General features: G+C 35.5%; 3 protein-coding genes across 7 annotated transcripts; 1 reads left to right on the top strand and 2 right to left on the bottom strand.

Moving 5' to 3' along the window:
* Positions 1-236: 236 nt before the first annotated feature.
* Positions 237-7,265, bottom strand: LOC120250112 (putative uncharacterized protein DDB_G0277003). 4 transcript variants are annotated; one of them, XM_039258891.1, is made up of 11 exons: positions 7,115-7,215; positions 6,359-6,377; positions 5,946-6,015; positions 5,397-5,534; positions 4,433-4,496; positions 4,271-4,346; positions 3,610-3,694; positions 2,853-2,909; positions 1,938-2,021; positions 1,421-1,491; positions 237-797 (listed from the first exon to the last, which is right to left on the bottom strand). In XM_039258891.1, exons 2-11 carry the CDS (start codon positions 6,364-6,366, stop codon positions 425-427), a joined length of 1,026 nt encoding a protein of 341 aa, XP_039114825.1. In that variant the 5' UTR covers positions 6,367-6,377; positions 7,115-7,215; the 3' UTR covers positions 237-424. The 4 variants fall into 4 exon arrangements, with proteins under 4 accessions (XP_039114825.1, XP_039114824.1, XP_039114827.1 ...); XM_039258890.1 differs by lacking the exon at positions 6,359-6,377 and having other exon boundaries at positions 7,115-7,263; XM_039258893.1 differs by having other exon boundaries at positions 5,946-6,377; positions 7,115-7,235.
* Positions 7,266-8,310: 1,045 nt separating this feature from the next.
* Positions 8,311-14,700, top strand: LOC120249951 (E3 ubiquitin-protein ligase HOS1). The gene is made up of 10 exons (XM_039258664.1): positions 8,311-8,505; positions 8,777-9,212; positions 9,350-9,484; positions 9,569-9,744; positions 10,749-11,171; positions 11,258-11,416; positions 12,101-12,607; positions 13,022-13,153; positions 13,347-14,149; positions 14,324-14,700. Exons 1-10 carry the CDS (start codon positions 8,494-8,496, stop codon positions 14,475-14,477), a joined length of 2,937 nt encoding a protein of 978 aa, XP_039114598.1. The 5' UTR covers positions 8,311-8,493; the 3' UTR covers positions 14,478-14,700.
* Positions 14,701-14,835: 135 nt separating this feature from the next.
* On the bottom strand, positions 14,836-18,336 carry LOC120249952 (mitogen-activated protein kinase 15-like). 2 transcript variants are annotated; one of them, XM_039258666.1, is made up of 10 exons: positions 18,008-18,336; positions 17,069-17,477; positions 16,833-16,960; positions 16,691-16,750; positions 16,445-16,594; positions 16,205-16,360; positions 15,902-16,113; positions 15,690-15,794; positions 15,436-15,596; positions 14,836-15,356 (listed from the first exon to the last, which is right to left on the bottom strand). In XM_039258666.1, exons 1-10 carry the CDS (start codon positions 18,029-18,031, stop codon positions 15,070-15,072), a joined length of 1,692 nt encoding a protein of 563 aa, XP_039114600.1. In that variant the 5' UTR covers positions 18,032-18,336; the 3' UTR covers positions 14,836-15,069. The 2 variants fall into 2 exon arrangements, with proteins under 2 accessions (XP_039114600.1, XP_039114599.1); XM_039258665.1 differs by lacking the exon at positions 18,008-18,336 and having other exon boundaries at positions 17,069-17,519.
* Positions 18,337-19,503: the final 1,167 nt, after the last annotated feature.

A 19,503-nucleotide genomic window follows, 5' to 3' on the forward strand; every position in this document is an offset into this window, starting at 1 on the left:
CAAATTACAAAAATTAATCAAAAATGTTATGTATAATGAGAATATGAGATTCCTATCTATGTTTTCCAGTTCCAACAAGTAGTTAAGACAGAGTTATTCAGTGTGATAATAATGAAAAGGAAGCAATTCCATGTAATAAATAGGACACAGAATTAAGATAAAATGCAAATCAAGTTCGCTGCGGAATATCAACAAGAAAGTGTAATTCAATGAAGTAAATAAGACATGGAATTAAGTTAAAGAGCAAATGAAGTTTGGTGCAAACTATCATCAAGATAGAGTAATTCAATATAAATAGGGAACAACTTCTAGTGGCATCAATAAGAAGATAAGGTCTAAAGCAGGACTACAGTCCACGTGGCTAACAATGCAATGATATAAAATTAGAACACTTCAGCAATAAATTCTCAAGTAAACAGCAAATTCAATTACATAAAGAAGACAATTTAAAAAGGTACACACTCTCTCGATCATAAGAGGGCATGTAAGGAAGTAAATTGAGAGATTTGCTCATTCCAGTTATATCTTGAACAGAGATATTAGTTTCACCTGCAAGTCTGAGAAAATAATTCCATGTACTGTCATTGCGAATGACTGTGGCAATATAAGCAACTGGGGCTTCCTTGAGTGCGTTGGCTGAAATATCTTTTTGCTCTTTATAATGACTCAATTCATTTTCATACTTTATACTCACTTTCTCCTCATATAAACCAGATTTGCCATGATTCAGTAGGATGGAGAGAACACGAATAAGATGTGGGACATACCGTGGATCATATACAATGTCAGCACCCAATCTGCAAAAAGTCAATTAAGTTTGCAAAGATGATTATTGTCAATTTATTTGATATGTCTCTGGTCATCCAGTCACTATCTTAGGAGATTTACAGATGCAAATCATTTATTATAAAACATCTTCCAAGCAGGCCCCATTAGAAGATCTGCCTGACTTTTTCGTCAAGTTTCAGATGTAAATATTAGCTGATTCATAATGTCCACTGATTTATCTTATTTGGAAAACGCATGCATACACCATCAGAAAGAACATTTACAAAAAGCTAGAAGCCTATCTAAGTACTTGGACAACATTTAAAGCAACCTTTAAAGCATAGAAAATATATTTGGCATGCACAGGGGTGAGAGTAAGTTGTCATAGGTTAAGGAAAACAGTAAGGCTCAACATATATAACCATACAGGCAATACAATATGCGTTAAAAAGCAACAGTCCACCAGAACCACAAATAGATTCTATATGCTTGAGGAAACTAGTGAATAGCATGAAGTAATTAACAGCGAAATTAGCCAATCAGAATTAATTTCACAAAGAATTACTCAAAGGAGGAAAACACAAAATATGGTTGCTGGAAAACATGAACTTTTTTCCAATTTCAAATACTTTAAAATTGATAACATACTTACACTATCTCAGTTTGGAAGCTTTGGAGCTCACTTTCTGATGCTGTTTCCCACAATAAATGTTTGCACTCTATCTGAAAATCAGTCATCTTAATTTTTGTTAAACCACTAAAGAATGTACGGCAACAATTTTATGAATGCACTTCTCTATTCTCAATTAGAATATATATATATATATATGCAATAACTAAACAAACATATTTGTAAAAATCCTGTGGCTTCTTAGTCAAATGTTCACAGAAGACTTACAAATATCAAGCAAGAAAAGAAAAATGGAACAGAGTGACATCAACCAAATGCAGTTATTGATTTTTGCAACCTCTTACTAAAAAAAACATAATAAATAATAAAAATTGCTTTGACATTATTCCCATATAAACAAAAAAATATTTAATGATCACAGGATACACCAGAAAGATAGCACAGGAGTGTTAACCTTCTGAAGTGAAAGATCTGCCAACATATATCTAGTTTGTAAGCAAGGTCACGTAAGGAACCAAGTTCATAGCATGAAAGATACCTTGTTCTTAGTAATGTACTCGTTCAGCTCTAGATTGTGCTCCATATTTGCCAAAGTTGATACATCACCATCAGTAAGAACAACCTGTAAACGAATTTCATCATTAGAAGCTAACTTTTTAGATGCATATGTGAAACAATCTGGCAGCCTAACATCCAACCTTGTCAATTTTTTAGAGAAAAGGAAAAAAGAAAAATAAAATAAAAGTTTTTACAGAAATTCCATGTATTTATTGCATTGCACTCCGAAGTCTTTTGAGTGATCCATATTTCACACTGTATTTGCAGCAGGATAACATGGAGAACTTTACAGATTTCCGAGTGGTACACCATTAAAGCAATACTCATACTCAAATAGAGATTCAGGTCAAGTTACCTGGCAAATCCCTGCATGTCTTGAAGGATAGTAGGGCGCCCATTTAGAACTCTCAATAAACCATCAACCTTGGTGGTTAGCATCATGTGTTTTAAAGATGAGCAATGGTGATTTAACCAATAACTTAACCTATGACTTCTTAAGTCCATAAATTAGCTCACATGGCTCACCTTTTGGAGTCTTGATAACCTTAAGAGAGGCACAAACGAAAAAGCTCTATGCATATTCACATAAAAGACTGGACAAGTATGACGTGCAGCTAGTTGCACTACTTTAACTGCTCTATGAAAATGCCAGTTAACCTCAAATTTTGGTAAACTGCAGTGGCATTTCAGAGCCATTCTCAAGCTTTTGCATCCTGTTAGAACTGTCCTATTTGATTAGCAAGTGTCTATATCAACTTCATAAACAAGTAATGTGTAATTTTAGCTCAAGAACATGGAAGCATATTACCTTAGTTTCATTAGCTTGACAATTAAACTGCTATAAGGAAAATCCCAGTTGACCTCAAATTTTAGATCTAGAATATTAAAGTCATACCTTTGAGGCTCCAGCATATGCAAGACAAACACCTACTAAACCAACACCAGATCCAACCTGTGGGTATAGAAAAGGCAGCAAGGAAAATTCTAAATGTTAATCAACAATTTTATAAATTAACAAGAAAGTGCATTTGCATGGTCAAAATGAACAAATTAAAAGAAGAAACTGTTTTTTGGGATAGGACACATTGAAGAAATTTTAGAAACGGCAACGGAATAATTGATAATGAAGAGCACTAAAAAAAAGTATTAAAGCTTGCATGGCAATTGGGGAAAAGAACATATCACACAGACATAGCAACATAAAATAGCTAGTCACAATCAGACAGGTAATGCAAAAACTAATAATGACAAGTATTAACTAAAAAAGAACAGGTTATCCACAATACAAATTTAAGGCATACATAAACAAAGTGTACTTTTGGGATTCACATGAACTCAAAAAATAAGAATAATATTAAGATCATAGTTGATTGAAGACTACTAGTAACAACTTGATTATCTTCCTGAAGGCAAAAAAGATCTGTGAAAATTGAGATAAGGAGAAAAAAAAAATTAGAATCATAGTTGATTGAAGGCTAATGCTGGTGATGATGCTGAAATTTAGAAGCCAATAAATCAACTTGATTAACTTCCTGAAGGCAAAAAAGATTTGTGAAAATTAAGATAAAGAGAAAAAAAATTAGAATCAAAGTCAATTGAAGCTAATGCTGGTGATGAGGCTGAAATGTAGAAGCCAATAAAAACTGATTTACCTCAAGGCAACATTTGTTTGAGAAAGTCCCCGGCTGAGAAAGTATAAATTCAGACAAGAGAAGGCCTGAGGGCCAAAGGGCACACCTGAGCAATTATAAAAACTTAACACATGAGAATATGAGATATTATGATAAATAAAGAATTATATGGAATAGTATGGATTTCCAAGATTGGATTGCACAAAATGGGTAAAATTACCTTTATCCATTAAAGAAATGATAATATTCTGATATTATAAGATTCTGAATTTTTTTTTTTATGCATTTCAAGTAAATATAGACATAAGCTATAGTTTCCAATAAAAGGTCACATTTTCAGAGGGTAGTTTTAGCAGCTTTTTAACTATTGATTGTACAATGTGTAGACGGTGACGCAACATAATATTCCCCTTCTTGGACATCTCCTTATGTGAAATTCATGGTAAATAAAGTATGAAGATCTTTCTAAAGACTATGCAGACAAGAGGTCATATATTCAAGTACTGACTTAGAGCTGCTATTTGATTACTAAGCTATCTTTTCATATTTCCCTGCATATCCTGGCATGTATCTCCTGAACAATACAAAATTCTTTCAATATATGTGCAAGGAGCTATTGATAGTTTAATACTATAATCTACAATATAAATACTGCAGACTGATAAAACAGGCAATAGCATACCCAGTGTCTCCTTGTAGCATATTGAGTGAACATTGCAACTTGACAATAAAATTTGTTGAGTTGATATCACCATGGCCTATAAAACTCACACATCATGTAAGTTCAGTGAGAATCACACGAGCTAAACCAAGAAAGAAAGGCAAGCCATCCCTGTAACCTTACCGTTTGATAAATAAAAAGATATGTGCTTACAAATTTTGTTGTTATCATTTAGGGAGCCATCATCCTATGCATGAATTAGACAACACAGTCAACTTTCTTCAATGTAAAAAAAGCTCATGTATTAGCACAAAGAAATTGAAAAACATAATGGTAAATGACAATAGACAAAGGAATCTAGAATGTAAAATAACCACATCGAGCATTATTTAGTAATTTTGACTTATAAGAGCTTGAATTCCACATATACAAGTGTGTGCTCTATCATCATTATAAATGGACAAAATTATGGGTTTTGACAGGATAGTGATCAGAGGAACATTCAAAAATCATGTCCAGAGAGCTCAACCTTATTGGTGCTTTTTTTTACTTCAATGCATAAGAATAGCATGAAATGCATGAACTCAAGAGATAAATTAACTTGAACAGAAATTCATGATCCTAGAATGTAATTATGAATTTATGATATATGATGGGGATAACATGCCGAAATCAACAAAATCAAATGGACTATTGTTAAAAATAAATTTTCAATTCAAAATAAAATGTCAATGGGAGATTCACGAAAGACAAGGTATAGCACAACATCCCCAACGAAACTTGCACATGCATGCAACTGATTCATGGTTGGGCCTGTATTGTGAGAATTGTTGATATGATAAAGAAAAAGAAGAAAGTTGTCATGCACTTTGATAAATGGCCATACAACATAGTAACAAATGAAAATATAGAAGCTTGCACATGCATGCAACTGATTCATAGGTGGGCCTGTATTGTGAGAATTGTTGATATGATAAAGAAAAAGAAGAAAGTTGTCATGCACTTTGATAAATGGCCATACAACATAGTAACAAATGAAAATATTGAAGAAGCTTCTATGTTTGACAGATAATTTGGCATACTACTTATTAAAAATGATGCTCCAAATAACTGTAATGAAAGAAGGAAAGAATATAATGATACTCACCACATTTAAAGTCATATAATAAGCAAACTGCTCATACAAGCCATCAGCCATATCAATATTGCTTGATTCAGCGACACTGATGATACTTTTAAGAATATTTTTCATGTAAATCTTATGCCGAGTATTGCCTTTACTGACCTACATATGAAAGGCCCAATAATAGAAGAAAGATTATATAATATATACACTAAGGCTCACTCTTTGGTCCATGATAATCAAGTGAAAGTTCAGCTTCATTATATGATATGACAATATGATGTACTCCATGACAAGCAAGACATATATTGACATATCTTATGCATAGTAAGCATGATGTTCATTAAGAAAAGCATAGTTATCACATTTAAAGTCATTGTAACAGTGCTAAATGATATACCACAAATAATCACACAGAGTTCAAGAAGACAAGATGTGATGTACAAATTATAAAATAGTTAGATCTGCAGCACACATACTGTCACGTTCTAAAGGCTTGATGCTTCTTTTGAAACCTAGTTGAGTTTTAAACAATTTAAATGGGAAAAGACAGGGATACTTGATAATACTTACAACATCATCAGCACAGTGGTCCAAAATGAAGGTCTGTACTTTTGTTGTAATAGATCCTCCACCAGATTGCCTAATTGAGAAACATAAACAGAATAAAGATTGACAGAGTAATGACAAAATGTTCAGTTCTAGTTTATTAATTTGAACATAGAGTATACAACTATTAGCATCTATTGAAAAAATAAGTTTGCAAACACAATGAATGAAGTCAGGATTTAACCTAGAAGGTCTGTAATTGCTGCCTTACAAATCAAGTATTAGAATAAATCAGGAGAAGGCATGAAAGGTCTGACTAAGGAATTTTCTAATAATAGAGTGAAAATAGAAGAAAATAATGAAGGAAAGAAAAACAGAAAAATCAAATCAAATGAAAATAAAGAAGTTATCCATGGTTGTTTTCTTCTTTCACTGACTTATCCATCCTATTCCTTTCTGCAAGAAAAATGAGAAAATAAAAAGTAAAGCCAACAAAACAAACAAATGTCAAACAAGGAAGAATGCGGTTACTGCATCAGCTGGTCTACTGAAATAATGGGATGGAATTATCAAAAGACATCTAGTAGATTGTAGGAAATATAAGAATCAAACATTCTCACATGCAATTCATCAAACAATTAATAGGCAACAAGAAAAACAAAATTCATGATCCAAAACAAGAAAAAAGACATGATAGTGGGCTCACAGGGATAAAGAGCTATGACTAAGAAACTCTGATCTTGAGTAAAACAAGAAGAAAATAAAGGGAAAAGGAAAAAAAAGATAAGGAAAAGAAAAAGAAAACAGAGAAAGGCTTCTCCTTTAATTGATTAATCCATCCTACTCCTTCCAGCAGAATATTTAAAATAAATAAAGGCAACAAAACAAACAAACAAATAAACGGCGAAGTATAAGGTTACTACATGAACTGATCTACTGAAATTTTGGCATGGAATAATCAAAACAAATCAAGGAGATAGAAGGGGCTGTAAGAACCAAACATTTACTCATGCAATTCATCAAACAATTGATAGGAAACAAGAACATCAAAAACTATGATCCAAACCATTTCAAAGCTCCAAAAAAAAAAAACCTCATCAAACTTCACAAACAATGCAACAAACATCATCATCATAGCAAATCATCCCAAGCGATCAAGAAGGAAGACAAATAAACAACGAAGGACGAATGACCTAGCGAGAAAGAGCACAGTATTGACTGGCTCCATGGCTAGAAGAGCCGATTTCAAATACAAGAAGCTCCGATCCATGCTCCCGCGTGGAAACAGAGAGCAAAGAGCACCAGCGTTGTGAGTTTTGAGATTGAACCACTGCTCGATATATATAGGCCCCAGAAGACCATTCTCAGACCCGTTAGTTCAAGATCCGATCTCGGATTTCGCCCGTTAAATATACAATGATTGGATGATATCGGACTATGAATGATTCGATTTCATACCCGTTATGAGAAATCTCTCATTGTCCCAAACCTAAATTTGGAAAGATTGTTATTTAGGATCCGACCCGTCAAATGTTATTATTGGACCATCGCACCCGACCCGTTACTTTCTATATATATTTTTACATTTCAAGTGCCATTTGTTACTGTGCTATTTTATTTTACTTTTTTATTAGATCTCTCACCCGTTACAATAAGATATTTGATATTTTGGATTTTATCCTTGTTAAATTAAATGTACAAGATATCAAGATCCGACCTGAATACTTATTTAATCAATGTTTCAATGGTATAGACTATAGACACATCAATGATTTGATTTTGTACCCGTTATAAAATCTCTTGTCTTTACAAACTCACAATGATCCGATCCAATTTGAGCTAAGTTTGGAAAGAGTGAGAGATATTATGGATTTATGCCCGTTGCTTAGGATCCGACCCGTTATACTTGTTAATGTACAAGATCCGACCCGAATCGCTATTCAATCAATGATGATTCAAAGGGTATTGAAGCAGGAATGATTAGATTTTGTGCCCGTTATGAAATATCTCATCGTTACAAATTCACAATCTTAAGATAAGATCCACGAAGCTAAGTTTGGAAAGATTGAGAGATATTATGGATTTATGCCCGTTGCTTAGGATCCGACCCGTTATACTTGTTAAATTAAAATGTACAAGATCCTACCCGAATAGCTATTCAATCAATAATGAATCAATGGTATAGAAACAGGAATGATTAGATTTTCTAACCGTTATGAAATCTCTCATCGTTACAAACTCAAAATCTTAAGATCCGATCCACAAAGCTAAGTTTGGAAAGATGCTATGGATTTATACCCGTTACTTAGGATCCGACCCGTTAAATGTAATCATAGACCTATCGGACCCGACCCGTTATAAATCTGAAAGCGGATCCGCCACCCGCTGCACAAAACCCTGGAAATCCCCAACCCTAGAGTGAATTCGTCTCGATCCCGAACGTTTGCCCTCAAATCCTTCGAAGCGTCCATCTCCTTCTCCCAACCCGATCCAACCTCCATTAATGGCGGCCATCTCCCCTCTCTTCTCGTCCTTTCACTCTGATTGAACTCTTTTCGACCCTCGCGATATCATGGAACCCGAGGTACTCTGTTTCCCTTTTGCTCTTCGAGCCGGAAGCACAAACTTCGCTCAATGCGCGGCAGTGGTTTTTCACTTGTGTCTATTTTCTATTATTTTCTTCTTGATGCTCTCTGTTCGTTGATTTTTCTATTTTCAACTCTTGTATATTTGCCGTTTGTCACCGTGATAGGTTTTTTTTTAATCTTTTTTGTTATGATAATCTGATGGGGTGATTTATTTTTCCTATGAAGTGGATTGAATGATGTAAAGTAGAATTTTTTTTTTCTCTGTAGATGAATTCGCACAAGTGTCTTCCTAGTAATGCATCGCTGTACCAGAATGTGCTGGAGCATATGGCTTCAATCGATCTGATTGAGCTTTGCAACGAGGCAAAGATTGAGCATTGTCGAGCGACAAGAGATTTGAGTAGCTGCGGACGCTATGTGAAGCATGTATTGGAATCATGCGGGCATGCTGCTTTATGTGCTGAATGCAGCCAGAGATGTGATGTGTGTCCAATTTGTAGGACTGCTTTACCGACTTCGGGAAGTAAAGTGCGGCTTCGCCTTTACTATAAGTGCATTGAGGCTGGCCTGATATCAAAAAAGCTGGATGACCGATTTCAAGAAAAGAAAGACATTGGTGAGCATTCAGCTGCCGACATTGAGCGCTTGTATTCTCTCTTTGATGTTGCTCTGGAGAATAACTTGGTCTCCTTGATTTGCCATTGTATCCTTTAGTAAATTACACATGCTGGCCGCCTATTTGGATGCATGTGCTGTTGTTTTTTTTTTCATGGAATTTTAAACATTGCCTAACTCTTCACAAGTTTCTTCATGATTGCCTTGCCTTAACGAGCGGGACAGATGTTACGGATGTGTGCATGGATGAAAATGCAGTATCAAGTGATCCTGTTCTTGCTTTTCTTTTGGATGAAGTGGTTGTGAAGGACTGGTGCAAGAGAAAGTTCAAGAGGATAATTCATGAGCTTAGTAGTATATGTATCCTATTGAATGAAAATTTTCTTAATGATGGTTTGCTTATTTTTCAGTTTCCACAGTATGTGTTCCTTGACTGCAGTATAGATGCTTTAGGAATAGAAGCAATGAAAGATAAGATGAATTTGCTTCAAAAGTTTGTCTTACAGCTAACTGGTGTTTCTAGTGTTCTTGAGGTTATGGATGCATCATTTAAGGAAACACTTTCTGCACAACTGCGTGACTTACACCAACTCTTGGAGAGCACATTGAAGGCCAAGCAGGTTTGGATTCTGGAATTTGTCTGCCTTTCATCTTGATTTGTTGGATGGTTCCCCATTTTTGCCTGAACTTATTTTCCTTTGGATGCTCTTATACTAGTAATTTTATATTTGTAATGACCCTATGCAATATCAAATAAAAAATGAACATTTTGAGAAATCTAATTTTGCCTGTCTTGGGCCGGTGATTAGAGAAATTAATCACATGTTCTGGATATAACAAATTTATTTTTCTGATGTTGAATTTGTTTTCCTTGTTCTTCATTTCCATTCACATAATGCTTGTTTAAGGTTCTTGCTTACTTGGAATCTGGTTTAGGGTCACCACTAAAACTGTTTGTTTAACTTTACTCTAGCCGCAAACACTTGGAAACATCATTTGTGGAGATTGCCTTTTTGGAATAACCTATCTAGCATGAAAATGTATCATATCTGCCTGCATCTTCTCCCTTGTAATAAATGACTTCTTGTGCCCTGATGTAACTTAAAATTTTGGTTGACAAGTTTCCCAGACTTGAGATACAGTTGCTTGATATAATTTATTATTTGTGTTTATGATGCTTCATCTGTGTTTAGATTACGTATGACAATTTGAATGCTGGTCTCTAGCAATGGTTCTCTCTCAGTTTCCTCACTGTAATAAAATGTGTGCCCCTGTCCTTGTATTGTAACAAGCTTAGGAGTTTGTTGTGTTCCTTTCTTCGTGGATCCACATATTCTTTGTTTCATGAAAGCAGAATATTACTTCAGTTCCATCTAAAGTTCAAGAAATAACTCAGATGTGTGAGCAAGACTAGACCTCTTTGGGATCTTGCTTATTGGCACTTACCATGACCTAATGCAACATTGATTCCTATATTGTAATGGTTTACTTAGCTGTCAGTTGTACAATTTTCTCTTTTGCTGAAGTTGACTAATATTGTTATTCAGTGGGGCCCAGACTATTTTGTGCATATGGCATTATATTAAACTATTACATACGTATGTGCCGTTGTTTGTTTTGACAGCATTTGGAGGTCATGATCTGGTGCATTCAACATCAATTTCTTGAGGATGTGCCATCACGTTTCCCTGATTCTGCTTCATGGAATAGGCTTGTCCGTGAAAGGAAGTCAGCTGCTGTTAAGCGAGCGTGGCCTAACTTCACAAGTACTTCTGTAGCTTCTCTTGGGCCAAATGAGGCGACCTTATTTATTGAGGAAGCATTGTCTAACCTTGGAATAGAAGAAAGTTATAGCCAGGATATCGAGGAGGATTTGGATATATCCTGTTTGCAGCAGGAGCATTCACCGTTGTTGTTCCTGTCCAAGATTGATGAAGGACATACAAATAGAAAGGAAGGGTGGTACCCTTTTGGAAATCTACGAGTTGCTGCTGATGTACTATTTCTACATGGAACATCAGACATGGTTCTTGCAAAGCAGGCGATTGTATCCTTAATCACTATTCTAATTACTTTTCCTTTCTATGCTAATTTTATTGTTTCTGGTTTCTCTTTTTCTTAACACAATTTTAGTTCTTGTATTATCTATTTGATCGTCAGTGGACTAGACCTGATTCAGAATGGAGATATTTAGTTGATGATTTTGCAGCTTTCTTTGGCATTACTAGGCATGCGCTCCTGGAATCGTTAACCTTTTATCTTCTGGATGACGATAGTGATCAGACATTACAGGTGCTTAAACTTTTACAATTTGCTAGAATTTGTTAGTTTGGTGTTTGATTATGTCCTTGTTTCACACAACATGAGCTTAAACTTCAATATGTCATTTTTGGCAACTGAACATGCCTAACTTTCCACTCTTATTTGCACCTACATTGGATTGATTGGCATTGATTGTTTAATGTTTTCCTGTTATATGTGCATCTGTGAATGTCTTATTACATGGTCATGAATGAAGATTATTTTTATCTGTTTTTCAACCACTTTCTCTTACTTTGAAGCTTGAAGCTCTATGTATATTAATTATTTTCTTTTTCAATTTCCTTCTTTTAACCACTACAAATTATCTGTTTGTGAACATCATTTGTGTAACTGTTTGTTTGCCAGTAGAATTCCCTCGTCCTCTAGGTGGAAGACACTGCTTACTGCAATGTTGTTTGTCAGGCGCTAACCATTTCTTCCTCAACAACTGTAGCCAAGAAATTGTTAACAAATAACTGCTGCTGCATTTGTTATGATTTTGCATGTTAAGTAGATGTGGAAAACATTAATGTTGATGGCATTACGATTATAATTTTAAGTTGATAAGCATGTTCCGAGATCTGCTGTTAAGTTGAATCTACATTGATATGTAATTTAGTGCTCTTAATATTTTCATTATAAAATTCTCTTCTTTTAATTTGATTTTAAGGATAGGAAGCTAGCATTCTACTCCCACAAATTGCCGGTCCAGAAACGCATCCAAAGATCGCACAGGTTTTATTGGAGCGTCAGCGTCCTGACATAGCACTTTCTGTTTTACGGTGCACTGGTCATGATGGAACCTGTGGTGTTGCAAATTCCGAGTCTATCTCACTTAATCAAGCAATGACAGCAGTCCGTGTTAAGATTGAATGTGGACTTTTGACAGAAGCCTTCATGTATCAGAGGATGCATTGTTCTAGAGTGAAAGAGGATAACATTAAGCAGGCTCCTCCTGGTGTTTTTTCTGAAAGTTTGACTCCAAATTCTTGGAATCACCATGTCGAAGTCTTGGTATCTGAGATTTGCTATCTCTGTAGTCGCAGGAACCTGGTGGACAGAATTATTGAATTGCCATGGAATTCTAATGAAGAGAAGTATCTCCATAGTTGTCTTTTTGAATATGCTCGTCAAGATCCCGCAAGTGTGCATGGTAGCCTCCTTGTAGTGTTCTATCTTCAGGTATCTTTCTCTGCATTTCTGCTTTAAAATATTTCTTTTTTTTATTATTATCCTTTTGATCATTTATCTGTGACCTTTTCTTGATGTTGTTCTGTAAATGGTTTTTGACCCTTTCTTTCTGTATTGTATGTCAGAGATTAGTGGTTCTCCATGTTTGTCGTCATACATTTTGCGGTATACAACATTTGATTGTTTGTTTGGATAATTCTTTTGTTCTTTTCGTTGATTTGTGTTGTTCATGAACTGACAGTTGATGTATGTTATGTTCCTTTTGTAAAAACTGGATTTTAGCGTATAGTAGTAAAAATAGTTCCACTCTTCTTAAATGCTCGTCTGGGTCTGAAACGACTTTCTTCCAGATATCAACTTCATAGATGTTAAAATTATACTTGCATTTTTATTTTTCAATGTCAGCGATATCGATACATTGAAGCATATCAAGTAGATCGTGAACTTCAGAAATTGGAGCATAATGTTACAGTGAGTGCCAGTGAAGAAGTTGCTTCTCGGATAAGATCGATAAGCCATTGGAGAGCGGCTATGATTGTATGTTACTCCTGACTTTCTGAATCTTATCAATTATTATTGCATGATTATTTTGAATTTTAAATGTCAGCCTCTTACTGACCATATCCTAACAACTTTATGTACATAATTCTGGCCCTAGTTCCTTTAGTGCAAGCTTCTAGTTTGAATTTTGCAATTGCATGATTTGAGAGGAAATTCACATTCTCCACAGGATAAATCTGTCAACTTGCTGCCTGAGGTAGAGCGGAAAAAGGTTACAGCAACAAATGTTTTTGACAGTGCTATCTTTGGTTCACATGCTGTTCAAACACCACTTGCTAAAGATTTTGCTGCTGAATCTGAAAACCCTGCTGCTATATCAAACTCATCTATGAAACCCTCAGTCCTTTTGACAAATCTGGAGTCCAGAAAAGCTTCACCAAATGCGCACACCAGTCTAAGTAGCCCCAGAGGTGGTCATCCTTTTGAATTTGGTAATAAAGGCACATCTATTATCCAGCGAAGGCTTCTAAATGCTTCAGAAAGGCCAAGTTCCTACCGGATCAATACACTAGGTGGTGGAATGTCTTCCTCTCATACAAGCAATGGAGAATATTCGCCCTCAAATGGGAACATTGTCAAACATCTAATACAGCAGAATAATGTTAAGCAAGGATATCAGTCAGTTGGCCTCTTGATTCCTGCAAGTAATCCCATCAATCTCCAGAGTACTCCCCAGAGGGAGGCAAAGGCAACTGCATCTGGACTGCTGCATAATGATTGGCAACTTCACAGTTTACAGAGCTCATTTGGGTTTGAGCCAAATGATATTGCTATTCAGGCAGAAAGTTCCCATTCACTTTTGCCAAGAGGCATCCCTGAAGATTCCAATAGCTTAATCAATACACCACACAATAACGGTTTCCGCAAAGATCCATTTGGTGACCAAAATTCATTAATCTCAGGGAAACGGAATCTGCTGGATAGATCTTTAAGTAACCTGTCATCAGAAGAAGCAAATATGAACACTAGGAGGTAACTAACTTTTCATTATCTTATGTTTTTGCATGTGTAGTTTATGATCTGAAAATTATTATATTTAGATGGCCATGTTTTGATCCCAACGCTAGATGAATCCAGTGCTAGTTGGATACCTTCCCTGGTATACCGTATAATTTCTTGTCTCTGTGTATGATGTTTGGTGAACAGAGGCTCACCGACCAAAGAACTAAACATGAAAGGCATGCCAAGGTGGAGGACAGATGAATCCAGTGAGGATGAAGAGGACAATGCTCTCCGAAAACACAGGGCTGGCAACACTCCCTTTGTAATGCCAAGACGAGCTAAACATCCTTGGAGATGACATCTGTTTGGTGCATCTGCATAAGTGACTTACCAATTGTCAAAATATTAAAATTATTGAGCAGTGATGTTTTTATAGAGGCCATTGCCATCTCAGTTTTGTGAGTTGAATCTTTTGGCCTGTCTTGATGAGAGTCATATATAGGCCTGACTGCAATGAGGTGTATTAATTTCATCATAAAAATTGTCTTCTTATATCACAGAATGCTGTTTGCTTTTCTTCATTGAGAGTAACAAAAGCTTACTGATTCTGTGAAATGTCTGAATGATTTGACAAGTATTGATTATGTACACTTATAATATTTCTGTCATCTGGGAATTCTTGAAGTAATAGCTGTTATTATGTGGAATCTATAAGCTTGGTCTTATAAGGTTCTATGTTATACATTGGAGGCAATTACATAGGATATGGCTCCATTGTTGAAAGATAGCATTAGAATGGATAAAAGGATGTATCCAATCCCTTTTATTCCCATGCAAACACAATCAAACAAAATAAACATTGTAACTGTGTTGAGCTGCACCCCCAGCATTTACAGATACTGTATGACTGCAAGTGTGCAATACAATCCCCTCCCATTTTTCACCAGTTATCACCCAACGCTACCTTCAGCTGCAGCTGTTGCCACTTTTCTCGCAATGTAGTGTTTCGGATGCACAATTGAAGGCCCTTCCAATCCCTCATTGCCTCTTTCACTCTTACAGCTTGAATTTCTCCTCGGATATGAATAACCCGATCGTGCATAATACAACTGACCTGCTGTATTTTTAACATTTTTCCGAGTGTCATCTACCTCTCCAGCGTCAGTAAGAGCAACTGCCTGGGCATTGTTGTGCTGTATAACAGAGCCAACAACTTTACCAGGCCTAGCAGCAATACCTGTGTCATCAATTGTATCAGAACACATATGTCATTAATTTTATAACAATTTAAGACACCCATGTATTTATTTGTCTACCATGGGAATTCTGATAGACTTGAGTAGTTTTTGTTGAAGGGATAGCACCATTCTTGTAGGCTTGTGGCTTTTCAGTTTCCTTAATGCCACACTTGGATAAATCCTCACTGATTTCTGCTGCAACCTGTGTTCTATTATCAGGATCAGCAACTACACAGGGCCTGCGTATGAAGTACTCGACCTCGTCAGTGATCAGTTGCAATTGTATATGCCACTTTATTATAATGCTCAAGATGAATATCAGTTAAACTTACCTTGGTAGTGATGATGCATGTTGCCTTTCAGGCCGCGCAACAGTTGTGCCGTTTTTGTAATTTTCTTCCAGGCAAGAAAATTGCTTCTTGAATTGATCTACAGCACTGCCAATTCAAAAATTGATAATTTCAGAAACCTTATTTACTAGAATAACTGCATAATTTCAGATTGAGGCCAAGTATGAAACATGAAATCGAGAAAGGAAGGATACCTTGGATACATAAAGCCAGTAGATTCAGTTCCCTTGAGGAACTCTTTCAACATTTTCGGGTGATACTCAAGAATCTCTCTGTAAATGAGCTCCCTGATTTCTTCTTGAGTTATCCGTCGTCTTTCGAATTCAAATTCCATCTTCGTCACGGGCTGAGCAGAAGGTTCCCGCTCGACTTTCGCTAAACCCCTGAAGTAGGGATGTGCCAAAGCCTGACACATTGCACCAAGAATTGGCTTCCTTAGATCCTCATTGTCGATATTGTACATAAACAATAAACATAAGCATTTTAACTGTATACACCTCTTCGGCAGAAGGACGATCCTTAGGTTCAAAAGCTAGCATCCTCTCTAACAAATGGAGGGCTAGTGGATCAGCATTTGGGAATTTCTGAGATAAAGGTATAGGCTTTTTCTTCCTCATGCTGCTTAAGTATCGTCTTGCCTTCTCGTTTCGGACCTAATAAGGTAGTGTTTCAAAAGTCATTAGTAACACATGAAGTAGAAATCCATGATTCAAAGGAAAAGTTTTCTGACTATGTACTCTGGCAATGGCGTCTGCAGAAGGTGTGCCCAATAAATCTGTAATTAAATCCAATTGATGGACAACATTCTTCCCAGGAAATAGAGGCTTTCCGGTCAATAATTCAGCAAAGATACAACCAATGCTCCATATATCGATTGCTGGTGTATACTGCATTAAATCATATATGAAGAAATCATTGGGTGACATTTTAAAGTTTCAATCATTTAACAACAATTCACTGAACCATATAAGATGATCATCAACCTTTGAGGAAAAGGATCCACATAATTCAGGTGCCCTGTACCACCTGGTAGCAACATAGTCCTGCAAACTTGTACATTTTCATATTCCAGTGATTGCCATGCTTTACATAATTGTATGACATATGATAAAGTTCGGCACTTACCGTCCAAAATATGGCCGTCGGAGTATCATCAAAGGCCACTCTCGCGAGGCCAAAGTCACATATCTTAAGCTTGCAATCAGAGTTTGCCAAAATGTTTTTCGGTTTAAGGTCCCTGTGAAATACATTTGCTGCATTTTCCACAAGACAACCAAAAAGAAAAATCGATCAACTAAGTACAACATATATAGTTCACATATTAGCAGAAATACAAACATGCAGAGACTTTTATAGATCACCTGTGTGTATGTATTTCAATCCGCGAAGCAACTGATAAAGGAAAAATTGATAGTGTTCTGGAGTTAAATCATCGTTTGCCTTAATAACTTGGTGTAAATCAGACTCCATGAGTTCAAAAACAACATAGATATCTTTGAATTCCCTCCGAGAAGGCGGCAATAAAATGTGCTTGATTTCGACAATATCGGGATGAGACAGGAGCCGAAGAAGCTTAATTTCTCGAAGTATGCGGGTTGCATCAGAGACATGTTCAAATATATCATTGATCCTCTTAATTGCCACCTTTTCACTGGTTTGTGTGTCATAAGCCGAACAAACGATGCCGTAGCTCCCTTTGCCGACTACCTCTTCTATTCTGTATCTACTACCTTCACCATATTCGGTGAAAAACTCGATTTCTGCTGCTGGCTGCTCAATCAAATTCCATAAACACATGTAAGAGAAGGATTATCAGAACTCAAATGATTTTGTGAAAAATTAATATTCTAAACAATTTCAACACTACATATGTATATACTCAGAAGACAAACTTTAATCCTGTTGAAACAGTTTGATTGATCTTAATACTATATGTTAATCTTTCCAATCAAAGGTGTTCACATATGTCTTCCTAGATGACAAGGGGCTTGTTATCATGCATTCCAAGATGAGTTTAAAACCAGAAACAAATCCACAAACAATGCATTACTTGATCACATAACTACCCACCAAGTCATTCTTACACTTTTAAGTAAAAGGATCATAAAACAAACAGGCATAGAAACAAGAATAGAATGGTATCTCATTCCATAATGATCCAAATCTTTCAACAAGACACATCCACACACACACACACATATATAAATCATTCAAGCAAAACCAGATATAAATGGCATTGAAATTCAAGCAAATCACAAGAAAGATGCAATTTTTATTTTTATTGGTACAAAAGCAAAAACCTTTCTTCTCTGATCCGGCTGCATCTTTATCACAAAACAGTTATCAAAACTGACCAAAGTTCATCTTCCCCGCCAAACCTAGATTCAAGAAACAGCTCCAAAATCAAATCTTGCTGGAAAAAAAAGGATCCCAAACAATCAAGATGCCTTCCTTTTCATCCAGTAATGAAATCTAGAGACAAAGAACAATGGGAGAATTATGGGCAAAGATGGCAGACAGAAACAGAGATATACAGGAATGCAGGATCCTCAGCAGAACAATACCATGCTCTTTGTGTCCTGTTTTTATTTCATTCCTGACCAACCAAGGCCTAAATAAAAACAAAACAGTGCACATGGTATTATTACTGTGATATTCTTCTTTCTCTTTTTTTTTTTTCTCCAAAAATTAAATATAAATAAATAAATACATAGGTGATGCTCTGAACTATGAATTCTTTAGTGGTGGAGAAAAAAGAAAGAAATGGACACAAAGATATCATGAAAAAAAAACTTTTGAAAATTGAAATTTAGGTGGGAGAGACAAATAACTAAATTGACACTTATTCAAATGAATATATATATATATATATATCACAACCACTTGTTTAATACAGTGAATTGTTATTTAGTGAAAATACTTTAAAAATACTGTTTCAACAGTGTTCAATACTATAGAAATACTTAAAAAATACTGTTGCAATAGTGTTCAATACTATAGAAATACTTAAAAATATTGCAATAGTATTAATTGAGTTAATAAATCTACCGAAGCTCTTGTAACCTTTGTCATATATATATATATATAAGAATACGTCAAGTACTGATTAGGGTGGTATAATGAGAATTTATGGGCTGTTATTTGGGTTAATTGGTTTTGGGTTTAGTTTTTAAAAGATTGTTATACGTCTACTAGAAATAGAGTTCAACTGTCCAGATTGTTCAGGATACTGTGCTGAAATTGATTGAACGATTTAGATCAAAACAGTGTTCATCCTATTTTTCACTGGGTTACTATTTATAAACACATTAATACTATTCACAAAAGTCTACAGACCGTTAGATTTCAATCCAATGGCCTACATCAACGTTCATAGATTCCTATTCAATCAAGCTACTTAGGATACACAACCTATATATATATATTCAGCATGAAAAAACATTATTTTAAATAAATTGAAAGGTATTTTTGATCTTATGTGGAAAGTAATACAAGCTAGGAATCTTGTTTCTTTTTCAGTTGGAATTCTTAGATTAATCTGTGCGAATTGGAAAGCAACACAATTTGGATTTGAATGAAACTAGAGGCTACCAAATAGAGTGGCTCTGGTTGGCTAAGTTTAAAGAGCATATGCAACCAAAGATTTCATTCTCTAAAGCAATAGTGAATAGATAAACCAAGAAAGAATAGGAACCATTCAAATATAATCACAACATTTGATTTTTGTTTCTTGGAATGTGACTTCCATTGGATGTCAATTGAAAGATTTTGGGTGTGGGGGGACTTCATATATTAG

The sequence above is a fragment of the Dioscorea cayenensis genome, chromosome 19, assembly GCF_009730915.1.
Source record: "Dioscorea cayenensis subsp. rotundata cultivar TDr96_F1 chromosome 19, TDr96_F1_v2_PseudoChromosome.rev07_lg8_w22 25.fasta, whole genome shotgun sequence".
Lineage (NCBI taxonomy): Eukaryota > Viridiplantae > Streptophyta > Magnoliopsida > Dioscoreales > Dioscoreaceae > Dioscorea > Dioscorea cayenensis.

Bases quoted from the DNA above. Each gene is read 5' to 3' on its own strand.
- LOC120250112 (XM_039258890.1), bottom strand. From the start codon at position 7,191: ATGGATCGGAGCTTCTTGTATTTGAAATCGGCTCTTCTAGCCATGGAG. The intron at 1,492-1,937 runs GTATCTTTCATG...ACTGATTTTCAG, and splicing joins AGTACATTACTAAGAACAAG to ATAGAGTGCAAACATTTATT. The intron at 798-1,420 runs GTAAGTATGTTA...GACTTTTTGCAG, and splicing joins AGCTTCCAAACTGAGATAGT to ATTGGGTGCTGACATTGTAT.
- LOC120249951 (XM_039258664.1), top strand. The intron at 9,213-9,349 runs GTATCCTTTAGT...CGAGCGGGACAG, and splicing joins GGTCTCCTTGATTTGCCATT to ATGTTACGGATGTGTGCATG. The intron at 12,608-13,021 runs GTATCTTTCTCT...TTTCAATGTCAG, and splicing joins TTGTAGTGTTCTATCTTCAG to CGATATCGATACATTGAAGC.
- LOC120249952 (XM_039258665.1), bottom strand. From the start codon at position 17,504: ATGTGTTTATGGAATTTGATTGAGCAGCCAGCAGCAGAAATCGAGTTT. The intron at 16,751-16,832 runs GTAAGTGCCGAA...ACAAGTTTGCAG, and splicing joins CGACGGCCATATTTTGGACG to GACTATGTTGCTACCAGGTG. The intron at 16,361-16,444 runs GTACATAGTCAG...CTACCTTATTAG, and splicing joins CTGCAGACGCCATTGCCAGA to GTCCGAAACGAGAAGGCAAG.